Source organism: Bombyx mori, chromosome 8 (assembly GCF_030269925.1).
Source record: "Bombyx mori chromosome 8, ASM3026992v2".
Classification (NCBI taxonomy): domain Eukaryota; kingdom Metazoa; phylum Arthropoda; class Insecta; order Lepidoptera; family Bombycidae; genus Bombyx; species Bombyx mori.
Window position 1 is genome coordinate 115,424 of NC_085114.1, and position 12,581 is coordinate 128,004.

Below are 12,581 nucleotides of genomic sequence, written 5' to 3' on the forward strand. Positions count from 1 at the left end.
AGAGACGGCCTCTTCTAGACACGTCCGGCGTGCTGTGGATTCCCGTGTGGTAACTGTAACAATACGCGTCTACTGAGTCGTCTATTGAGTGTTTATAGTTATTCAATTTTTAACAATTAAACAGTTTGATCTAAAATTGTCAAATACATATAAATGGCATTCACTTGTGCTCTCGTAGTATCGGCAACTCTAGAATGAGAGTTCCTGAGATTATTATTTTGGGTTTTTATTGAGGTAATACTTTGTTTGAATCCTAGTAGGGGGCAGATTGCGCGCTTAGGGAGGTCTGATTGGAAGGGTTCTTGGCGTCAACAAAACCCGATATGAGTCCGTGTCGGCTCGTCGCACCGCTTGTCGTCCGGTGCTGATGTTATTAGCTCGTCTGTTGGAAGCGGTAGCTCGGAGTGTGAGCGGTCCGTGAATACGACGTACTTCGATAGAGGCTTCCTCCGACAATACATTATTCCGTGTTGAGCTGTGTGCGCGCGAATGTTTTAAAGAGATTTTGATGATTGTTATAGTAACAGCAGTTTTGAAATAAAAGTAAGACACTCGAAATTTAATGGAAGTTCCATCAAAATTCTAATCAAGGTAATTCTAAGTTGTGAGAAACAAATGTACCTACATATGTAGTTGTTGGGCATTACTTGTGCTGCTGGCGAGACACGTGATGAGAATCGAAGTTCTGAAATGTATCTTCGACAACCTCCGACTCGGGGCCGGAGACAATGGACAACTGACATAAAGGCGATGAAATTACTCCCGGACTTGGGCTGTGGTTAGCAATACCTATTGTTTTAAAGGACGACAAAAATATAATTGGACAACTGCCGATTTATTATTCATTATACTTATTATAAAAATAAAAAACCGACGTGCGGCGCACCGCCACCCAGCACAGCGCTGTACATCCTGAGGAGGGTCGCTGGCTCGACATCGCGCGTCTGGTGACGGGGGATGGATCCACTTACATATGCGGATCTTCAAGCAGCTATGTAATGGTGGCCAGTATTGATTGGGTTATTAATGCAATTCAATCTACGTCAGCTATTGGCAGTAGCAATAAAGTAATGGTTAAACTAGCAGAGTTTTACTATTACTTAAACAAGAGTTTTTTGTTTTTTTTATTTTACGGAAACCATAGCATCGTTAGTATTCTGTATAATACATTTTGTTAATGTCGTTAGTGTTATAGTCGAAACAAAAATATTGCAGCTGCTGTGGGCGTCTATGATCCAAACTGCCAGAGTTTGTAGGGAACTAGAGTGAAATCCTCTTCGCGAATTTTTTTATTTTTTTTTATTGCCTAGATGCGTGGACGAGCTCACAGCCCACCTGATGTTGAGTGATTACTGGAGCCCATAGACATCTACAAAGTAAATGCGCCACCCACCTTGAGATATAAGTTCTAAGGTCTCAGTATAGTTACAACGGCTGCCCCCCCTTCAAGCCGAAACGCATTACTGCTTCACGGCAGAAATAGGCGGGGTGGTGGTACCTACCCGTGCGGACTCACAAGAGGTCCTACCACCAGGAGACTTCGATGTTCGACAGAACTTACAGTAGCAAGTGCAACGTTGTAAAAAGAGATGAGGGAGCGTGAGTAGGTGTGCCCATCTTTCTTCGTACCAGGCTATCCCCGTCAAGCAGGGAACTGGATAGTCTTGCCCAAATTTTACACCAGAAGTGATTTTGGGGACCGGCGAGGGAGATGCAAAGAACCGATATTGACCTGCTTTACTGCCCCGCCCGACGCCCGACTGAACTGACTGAATGAGCCGTCTCGTAAGGTCGTCAGCAGCGGTCGGTAGCTAGCCATTCGACCAGAATGGAGGCTGCCTTCAACAATACGGTTCTGTCTTCCAAAATTATGTTCGTCTGTGATTCCTATATCTAGTATTATTTTAATAACCTAATATCTGCGCTGTTATTGCACGTATAGGTACACTTAGGTACATTACCCAAACATTATTCAGGCGGACACCGTCGTAATTTTTTAATGAATTTACATTAGTTCGTTAACCTCTCTATACTTCACTGGAATATTCATAGATTTTTTTGAAGTATCAATCTAACTTGACCTTTTTTGAGGAATTTAAATAATGTTTGTTCAATCTCCGTCGTCGCGAAGAGCGAGGCTCGCGAACGTGTTTCAATTGACAAACACTTACACGCACATCGGCTAGGCTCGGCTCGGCTCGGCTCGGCTCGGCTCGGCTCGTGGACTGTATCACGGGGGTCGGTGGGCGGGCCGGATGTGACGTCACCGAGCTCATCGGTTAACGATTCATTTAATAACATTGACATGTCGTTGTTAATAACACATGTTACATGTTATATAATATTCACATAATTATAAAAAATATGAGAATTGATGTAAACAGTGAGGTTTTAAACGAATTCACAATTCTATTCTGAGCCCCATCTCATGATCTTATCATAACACAATGATGCTGAATCACATTTTAAAAAAAACAAAATTCTATTATTAAGACAAAATAAAATTAGAGCACAAAATTTGATTTTTCAGGCAAAGGGTCGCCGATCGATACTTCTGTCCAACTGACCTGTATTCTAATTAAAATAAAACTGACCGCTTGAGTGTGCTATCGTGGATTGCTGTGTCTAATACCTTGATATACATCAATGTATATATGTCACTATACGCTAAAATAGCTACAATTTGAAATGCTAAAATTCCCATGTGCACAACATCACGATAATCAAAGAAAACAGTTAGTTGAAGACAACGTCTTCCAGATGTTCCAATGGCCTACCAGAGCGAGGCACACCTTCCATCACGTATTGACCACTTTGAACGTTTTGTATCACTCCAAAGCACATATACCCCACATACACACATACATCTAATATATAAAATTCTCGTGTCACAATGTTCGTTCCCATACTCCTCCGAAACGGCTTGACCGATTCTCATGAAATTTTTTATGCATATTCAGTAAGCCTGAGAATCAGCTACTATCTATTTTTCATACCCTAAGTGATTAGGGTTGTCCACCCCTAACATTTTTTTTTGTTATAATGAGGTGTTATGTGGTTGAATGAGGTTTTGTTATTTTTATTATATATTCCCTCATCGTTCACAGCACTACATACCTCTTTCACTCATTTACCACATCCTTACACACTTACAATAAGTTAGTTTTTTTTTTCGACACTAGAAATTCCCTACAAATCTTATATATGGCAAAACAATGTTTGCCGGGTCAGCTAGTAAATGTATATATGTAACTAAACGGCCGTCTGGTGTAGTGGTAAGTGACATGGTCACTACACAAGGGGGTTGCGGGTTCGAATCCCGCCAAGGGAAGATATTTGTATGATAAATATAAATGTCTTTCCAGGTTTATGGGTGTATATTAAATATATGTATGTGTATAATAAAAATATTATATTTATTTCCGTTATCTGGTACTTGTAACACAAGTTCTTTAGGAACTTAGCACGGGACCAGTTAACGTGGCGTGATTGTTAGTAAATATTTATACTATTATAATATTTATACAAAATGCTATTGGCAACGCAAAATTTAAGACCACCTCTTTGTACGATTTTTATGTCCATTATGGAATTCGCAATACACACTAGATATGATATAAAGAAAAACACTGCGTTTAACACACAACATACTAACAACACTGTATTTAATCTAAATAACAATCCAACTCAAACTCCGCACCGTACTGGAAAATATCTAGTTATGCCAAGCTAAATACAATAACAAAAAAGTGTGTGTGTCCGCTCCGACGCACGACTGGAGTTTACTGGATATAAAAAATTAAACGAAACAATACGAGAAATAGTTCTATATTACGACAACACGATACACTACAGATTATTAACAAATTAACGAGACACAAAACAAACGACTAACAAATATATGAAAATACAATAATGAGAGAAACGCGCGATCAGTACGAGGCTTTGTGGCGGACTGCCGGCGCAGCAGCCCGGCGTCACCTGCAATAACGCGGCCGCGCGTTGGCTCCTGATTGGCGCGCGCACGCATCACGCAATCAGGAGCCAATCAGGCGCATAACGCATTTCGTGTGACATGCTAGTACGATTTTGGTCCCCATAATTTTCATACCCCGGGCCTATATATGTAAATCGATTCTAAAGGAGTAAACTCCAAAAAGAGTTTAGAATCATAAACAAATCATCCTTTCCCGATACTATTTTGACTGAACGTATACTCTATCTGATAGTCTTTGTGTTAAATGATGCAGAATTAAAGTTTAATTGAATTTTTAAGAGTGGGAAAATTTATTGAGTTCGTGTCAAATTCCTGGTCATCATAGAGCCGAAAGAGGCGACGAAGCGATATTTTTACTTAAAACTGTAATGTTATCTTCATCTCAAAAATATTCGACTTTGTTTGTTAATGACTCAATGTAAGGTTAACTTACTGTAGGTACTGTGAGGCAAACTTAGTGTCATGTATCCACCACGTGACTTATAATGTATTCAGTTTTAACAAGATACTTAAAATGTGCAACAAGTCTGAAGAATGTAATTTGGAGTCAACAATAGAATCATTTATAGACTTCTGTCCGTTCTGTCTGTTCCGATGTGCCGACATGTTGTTATGAGGTTACCTCTAATCTCGTCGCTTGAATTTTCAGGAGAGAATTAGTAATGAGCTATGCTCTGCAGTGTAGTGCGATCTAAGGGAGATCCACCCGTGCTTCAAATTGTTGGTGTAGAACAATAATAACATTACATTTATGGATAAACAGTTACAATAGATAACAGAACAAACATGTGTATAAACAGTTTATAGTTTCAAGGTGTTTACTGTTAATATACTTGTTTATACGCATTACTGAATTAAGTACGATTAAATATTTTTACTTACCAGTTTAGCATCATAGGAAATGCTGAAGCTCCAATAAATTTCAACCATAACTGAACATAAGTTTATCACAAAAGCTACTAGCTTTGGAATCTCTTAGAAATTGAAATTGATGATGGTTATCTAAAAGATATAAGAACACAGGAACGATCAATTATGTACTAATGTTGAGATAGATTCAGAGAAACGGCCTTCGACGTGTAATAAAATTGAATAAAACTGATCACATTCTATCAAACGCAGGAAGCAGCATATGCCAATAGGATACTGAATCCCCGAACGACCATAGCTAATTATATAGTCCGAGCATCAAAGTCGTTGCGACGGCTGTTCCGTTGCCACGTGGGTGTTAACGCGAGAAGTGCGCGGCACTCTGGCCGCTGGTGCTACTTTACGAGCAAGCGCTCAAGGAATTGTGTTGCTAGTGAACACTTCTTAGAAGAGGGTCCCTTAATTGGGTTAATTGAGTTTAATTATCAGACCTTAAAAGAGTGCAACGCAATCATTCAAACTGTAAGCTCCGTTCTATCTCCCTAGTTCTCCGTGCCTTGCGACCTCTACGCTGCTCACCACTCACTGTAAATACATAAGCTACTATATCTATATATGTATATAGCGTGCATTTGCAGCTGAGTAGCATCTCGTGCTGTTTGTTGGTTGTCATGTGTTGACAGGTTCTGTAGTCATCTGACCATATACAATAGGTAGAGTAAATTGAATTAAATATATGCGTAAGTCGGCGCGCGCATGCTTAGTCGTTGAATACACACATCGATAATAAAAAAGTGCTTGTTTAATAAATAGTGAGAAACACAATAATGGTATGTTTCCATTCCAATGGATGGTCATGAATGTGCGGTATTGCTCTGTGATCCGCGGAACAAAGGCCGTCCTTTGTGTCGCGCCGGCCGACGATCTTTAGAACGACCTCCGGAATATGAAACATGCACCCTGTGTCCCCTCACACTCTCCCCTTTCTTGTCTCCGCGACATCCACTATTTTTAATTTGTAAAAACGTACATAATAATATGTGTATGGAGTGCGGAACTCTGCTATCTTTCAGCGAGCAGCGGGCGTCCTCTTATCTCTGGTCAGCTATTATTTTTTTCTCCCTAACTTTTTGCTCGTAGTCTAAGAGGCTATTCTGGCTACGTCCGGACGGATAGGTGAGCTCACGAGCTCAACTCGAGACAAGCATTTTGACTGAACAATTTTTAAAAGCTTGCCTTTAAGAGTAAATCTGTTTGATATTTATTATTGTAAGAACATGACGGCGTTAACAATATTTCTAATAAACATCACGTGCAATAGGCGTGACTCACACAAGCCGGGTGCGCCGGCCGTGTCGTTCCACTCGTGCAACAGAAGTGACTCATAAGCCAGCTGCGCCGGCTAGTATAAAAAGGCGGTGCGTGCCTTGCGAGAAACTTTAAGGCTACGCTGAAATAGCCGCTAGGGCTATCAGCTTAGGTAGGAAAAAAAAAAAAAAAAATGCGAGAAACATTCGTTGGACTGCGCTTGCCTGGTGCACTTACTATATTCTTGTTACGTTGTGTGATTCAGTGACTGTTGTACGTACTGGTTAAAGTTGGACAAGTGTTAAAGTGAATTGTTACGATAACATATTGTTGATTAAATCAGAAATCAAAGGTGACTTCGTTTTACTTGGTGTTCAACAAAATAATGTCTACCCTCAAGCTTACAAACATGTAATTGGAACAATGTAAAATTTGTCAACTGATTTCAAAAAAAACAAACCGTCTCAGCCTACTTTTTTTTCTTGCAGACGAGAGAATAAGCCGACGGCTCACCTGGCCACGGTGTATCCCCTATTAAAGTGATCACCACCCAGCATCATCCCCTGTGATAAGGCAAATCGACTACGAGGTTGTTTTTTACTCCACGACGTACACATTCCCGTACACGTTCTGCACCGCGAAAGGTAACAAAGAACAAGCCCGTATTTTGTGGCGCAGGATATCAACAAGGAATGAAGAAGTTGATATGATACACCGTATGGCTTACACGCTAAGCTACGGGTGCTGTTAGGCCACTTCTGTCCCACCTTTTTTTTATTGCTTAGATGGGTGGACGAACTCACAGCCCACCTGGTGTTAAGTGGTTACTAGAGCCCATAGACATCCACAACGTAAATGCACCACCCACCTTGAAATATAGGTTCTAAGGTCTCAAGTATATTTATAACGGCTGCCCCACCCTACAAACCGAAACGCATTACTGCTTCACGGCAGAAATAGGCAGGGCGGTGGTGCCTACCCGCGCGGACTCACAAGAGGTCCTACCACCAGTAGACCACCTCTACGCAAAGCAACCATTTGTCGAACATTCTACTGGGACTGGTATGTCGAGGTGAGTTAAAAGCATTGTGGAGCAATTCTATGAATACTTTCAATGCAATTCTATGAATGCTTACTTTAATAAATTGCGTGAAACATGATACTTCTTCCAAACATGTTAAACGTATTGAATTACAGAAGCTTTTGATCAGAGAGCGACATCGCATGCAAAGCGGCTTAGTGCGGGACGCTCACTTCCCCGGGGGACCATAGAGAGCTGTGCTGAAAACGATACTTTACGATGTACCATTTAAAATAAATTACTTTTGTGTGAAATGTGTAATTCAACCCGTTCATAGCGCATCATTATATACAGCATCAGATCGCGGAGAGCTCACCTCTTCTCGCCGAGCAGCCGGAGTTTTTTTTTTTTTTTTTTTATTGCTCTTGTAGGCAGACGAGCATACGGCCCACCTGATGGTGAGTGGTTACCGTCGCCCATGGACTTCAGCAATGCCAGGGGCAGAGCCAAGCCGCTGCCTACCAATGTACTGAGTCTGGTCAAGTACTATGTACGTACACGCAGAGCGGTCGATGAGCCGCTGCTTATCCGTAATCACCCGCACTTTCTTGCCGTGCCGCTATCAACAAACACAAACAAACACAGATTCTATTGATCACTATAAAATCCGCGTTGAGGCCCGTGCTCCTCACTCACTTAAGCTATTGTGTCACAGCTCGTACAGCAGTACTCGTCGTGGAAAACGGAGCCTTGTCCCATCGCACAACACATAAATACTACCTGGAGCCACAGCGTCATCACCAGGTCATCCACAGTGCGTTTCCAGAAATCTTTTTTGCCACGTACCATCCGGCTTTGGAATGAGCTTCCCTCCACGGTATTTTCCGTGCGCTATGACATGTCCTTCTTCAAACGAGGCTTGTAGAGAGTATTAAACGGTAGGCAGCGGCTCGACTTTGCCCCTGGCATAGCTGAAGTCCATGGGCGACAGTAACCACTCACCAAAATTTGGGCTGTATGATCGTTTGCCTACAAGGATAATAAAAAAAAGATGTGTGGTGTCGTGGGAACCGGATAGGAACAAAGTTCCTTTTTATAAAAATACTAGCTGACCCGGCAAATGTTGTGTTGCCTTAAATAAGATTTCTAGGGAAATTCTACTGTAGAAAAAAAAACCTCATTTAACCACATAATACCTCATTATAAACAAAAAAAAAATCCAAAAAATTAAAAAAAAAAATTTTTGGGCTGGACAACCCTTTTCACTTAGGGGTTTGAAAAATAGATAGTAGCCGATTCTCAAACCTACTGAACATACTATTGATACACAAATAAAACCAAAAAAACATGGCTGGAAAATGTATAGTATTGTATAGCTCTCAAATATATTAAGTGTATAATCTATGATGTATAGTGAGTAAGTAAGACAGGAGACCGGCTTCGTCCTCATCCCTACTACGTGATGTTCGCTGGATGAGTGGTGACACCTGGCGGGGATAGCTGATCGATTGATAGTTGATCAGTAGTCGACCGGCGAGGGCGGGAGATCAATTTCAATTTAAAAAAAATCATAATTAAAGGAACTTGAAATTATAAACTCTGAATAAGAATTTATCGTATGTTATCGAGCAACACTTCCGGCCTCACATAATAAATTATTTACGAACTTAGGAAATATATAGAACTTATTATTCTTATAATATAATTAGTAATTTCATAATCAAGTAAATAGTTCATTCATATTTTCTTTATACTTTAATATTTTATTGGCGCCTTCCGCTTGACAGCTTCCGGCGCAATAAGCCTTAATGTTATTTGTTACATAATTCGATATTATTAAATAATAATTGTACGTAAATAATCAGCAGAATAATTAAGATGAACAATGTTTAATATTACCTACTCAGTTTGTATTAAAATAGGTCAAGATGATTGTATAAATACCGAAGGTTAGCATATCTCTGTGGCATTCGTATTCTACCCACCATAACGTGTACTAAAGAGAATATATTATTTCGTATGGATGTAAATTGTCTCAATTGTCACCGCCACCCTGAGGATCCGTTTATACTTCAGAAGTGGGATTATGCCAGGCCCATGCATTGACGGATTTGAGACCGCTGAGAAACACAGGCGATATAAAATGCGACGTGTCACCCAAACCGATGCGGAGGTTATTCCAACGTTCCGGCCGGATGAAAAATCTAGCAACGTCAAGGGATGGCTGCACAAGATCGACCAGTTGGATCACGTATATGGATGGGACAACAAAGACTGCCAGTTCATCATGCAGATATGTCTTCGTGGGTCGGCTAGGGATTGTGCGATACACCACCGCAACTATACTACACATCCGCGAATGGCTACCACATGGAGAAGAGAAGGTGCTGTTGCTCCAGTTGCAAGAGGGACCGACTTTCAACCAAAGAAATGTTACGCCTGCCGAAGAGAAGGTCATGAAACAAAGAACTGCAAAGAGCCGCGCTGCGAGGTGTGCCATCGCCCGGAACACACGTCGGTCAGCTGATGGTATGCGGCCAGCTCTTCACACCCAAAAGTGAGTAATATCTTATTTACAACATACAGCGTACGCATAGATTTGCAAAAAAAAAAGTGTTAATTAATGGCTCTAGTCTCATTGCATAGACACGGGCAGTAAATTAAATATTCTGTGTGGCATATGCTGATAAGTTAAAAAATTAAAGATTGTCTTCCGTGGTTACAATGAGAGGTTTTGGAGGCTCATACTCGTCGACCTCTTTAGGAACATCCCCGTGAATGTTCATATAGACAACATTATTGTGGCTTTGTGGAAATAACGAATTACGACATCGCTGATATAGATTTAAAAAAAATGTGTGCGTGTACTAGTGTACACACGTAAGAAGTGAAACTTCTTTATGGCCTTATTTTTCGAAAAATGATCTACATGCAACTTTCTAGAAATTGGTTAAATAAAGTTAAATTAGATAAAGTTTAAACAAAAGGATTTTATTATCATAGACATGAATACAAAAAAGTTAAATTAGATAAAGTTTAAACAAAAGGATTTTATTATCATAGACATGAATACAAAAAAGATGGCGCGTAACGGAAAAATGTGACGCGTAACCGAAAAATGTGACGGTAAATTTTTTTCCAACGCCGATAAAGAAGTTTCACTTCAATAATCGGAGAATCAATGATTAATATCAATATCACAAAATTCTGTTAAATTCGTGGGTAGTAGTGAAACTTTTAATAGTACTCTTAGTGAAATAAAATTACAGACAGACTTGTCCAATGTATTTAGGACACAGCTGTATAATATCACAGTAAAGTGCTGCTTTGGTACAAGTTTATCTCAATATTAACACTAATGAAACATTTCTTATGAATTCTGTATATTTTGAGCTGGGCTGCATGTCCTATGTACTTTTGGCTGGACTTGTAAGGTCGAAAGATTGCTTTTTAAAAATAATTAATATCTGAGACAAAATCATTGAATGGAAACATAATTGATTAATAAGCACGGGTGGAAATTATTACTAATAAAAATGAGTCTACAAAGTAGTATGAACGTTATGATACTTGACCAATCTACTGACTCAGAATTGCAAGTATCTGATAAAACAAAATCAAACTATTTCAGGATAGAGGCTGCATCAGTTAGCAATAAAAGCTGTGTGATGTACAAAAAATAAAAGCTGTGTTATATACAAAAAATAAAAGCTGTGTTATATACAAAAAATAAAAGCTGTGTTATATACAAAAAATAAAAGCTGTGTTATATACAAAAAATAAAAGCTGTGTTATATACAAAAAATAAAAGCTGTGTGATGTACAACAAATAAAAGCTGTGTGATATACAACAAATAAAAGCTGTGTGATATACAACAAATAAAAGCTGTGTGGTATACAACAAATAAAAGCTGTGTGGTATACAACAAATAAAAGCTGTGTGATATACAACAAATAAAAGCTGTGTGATATACAACAAATAAAAGCTGTGTTATATACAACAAATAAAAGCTGTGTGATGTACAACAAATAAAAGCTGTGTGATGTACAACAAATAAAAGCTGTGTGATGTACAACAAATAAAAGCTGTGTGATGTACAACAAATAAAAGCTGTGTGATGTACAACAAATAAAAGCTGTGTGATGCACAACAAATAAAAGCTGTGTGATGTACAACAAATAAAAGCTGTGTGATGTACAACAAATAAAAGCTGTGTGATGTACAACAAATAAAAGCTGTGTGATGTACAACAAATAAAAGCTGTGTGATGTACAACAAATAAAAGCTGTGTGATGTACAACAAATAAAAGCTGTGTGATGTACAACAAATAAAAGCTGTGTGATGTACAACAAATAAAAGCTGTGTGATGTACAACAAATAAAAGCTGTGTGATGTACAACAAATAAAAGCTGTGTGATGTACAACAAATAAAAGCTGTGTGATGTACAACAAATAAAAGCTGTGTGATGTACAACAAATAAAAGCTGTGTGATGTACAACAAATAAAAGGTGTGTGTGATCTATGATAAATAAAAGGTGTGTGTGATCTATGATAAATAAAAGGTGTGTGTGATCTATGATAAATAAAAGGTGTGTGTGATCTATGATAAATAAAAGGTGTGTGTGATCTATGATAAATAAAAGGTGTGTGTGATCTATGATAAATAAAAGGTGTGTGTGATCTATGATAAATAAAAGGTGTGTGTGATCTATGATAAATAAAAGGTGTGTGTGATCTATGATAAATAAAAGGTGTGTGTGATCTATGATAAATAAAAGGTGTGTCGTATGAATTAGATAATACAAGATATAATTACTGCTTAAACATGTCAATTTCAGGTGCCATACACCAGCGACAAACCAGGCTCCAATAGCAGCGCTGATCGCCGTGGGACACGGCATACACAGGATGGCCGAATGTTATCGAGCAACACTTCCGGCCTCACATAATAAATTATTTACGAACTTAGGAAATATATAGAACTTATTATTCTTATAATATAATTAGTAATTTCATAATCAAGTAAATAGTTCATTCATATTTTCTTTATACTTTAATATTTTATTGGCGCCTTCCGCTTGACAGCTTCCGGCGCAATAAGCCTTAATGTTATTTGTTACATAATTCGATATTATTAAATAATAATTGTACGTAAATAATCAGCAGAATAATTAAGATGAACAATGTTTAATATTACCTACTCAGTTTGTATTAAAATAGGTCAAGATGATTGTATAAATACCGAAGGTTAGCATATCTCTGTGGCATTCGTATTCTACCCACCATAACGTGTACTAAAGAGAATATATTATTTCGTATGGATGTAAATTGTCTCAATTGTCACCGCCACCCTGAGGATCCGTTTATACGTACTACAATTAT

At 38.8% G+C, this 12,581-nt stretch overlaps 1 protein-coding gene across 1 annotated transcript; it reads left to right on the forward strand.

Annotated features, from left to right (window-relative positions):
* Window positions 1-8,939: 8,939 nt before the first annotated feature.
* Window positions 8,940-12,200, forward strand: LOC134199218 (uncharacterized). The gene is made up of 2 exons (XM_062669589.1): window positions 8,940-9,753; window positions 12,038-12,200. The coding sequence occupies exons 1-2, from the start codon at window positions 9,362-9,364 to the stop codon at window positions 12,177-12,179; spliced, it is 534 nt and encodes a 177-aa protein (XP_062525573.1). The 5' UTR covers window positions 8,940-9,361; the 3' UTR covers window positions 12,180-12,200.
* The last annotated feature ends 381 nt before the right edge of the window (window positions 12,201-12,581 follow it).

Coding starts and splice junctions, on each gene's coding strand:
- LOC134199218 (XM_062669589.1), top strand. CDS start 9,362: ATGCGGAGGTTATTCCAACGTTCCGGCCGGATGAAAAATCTAGCAACG. Junction 9,754..12,037: donor CCAGCTCTTCACACCCAAAA/GTGAGTAATATC, acceptor TGTCAATTTCAG/GTGCCATACACCAGCGACAA.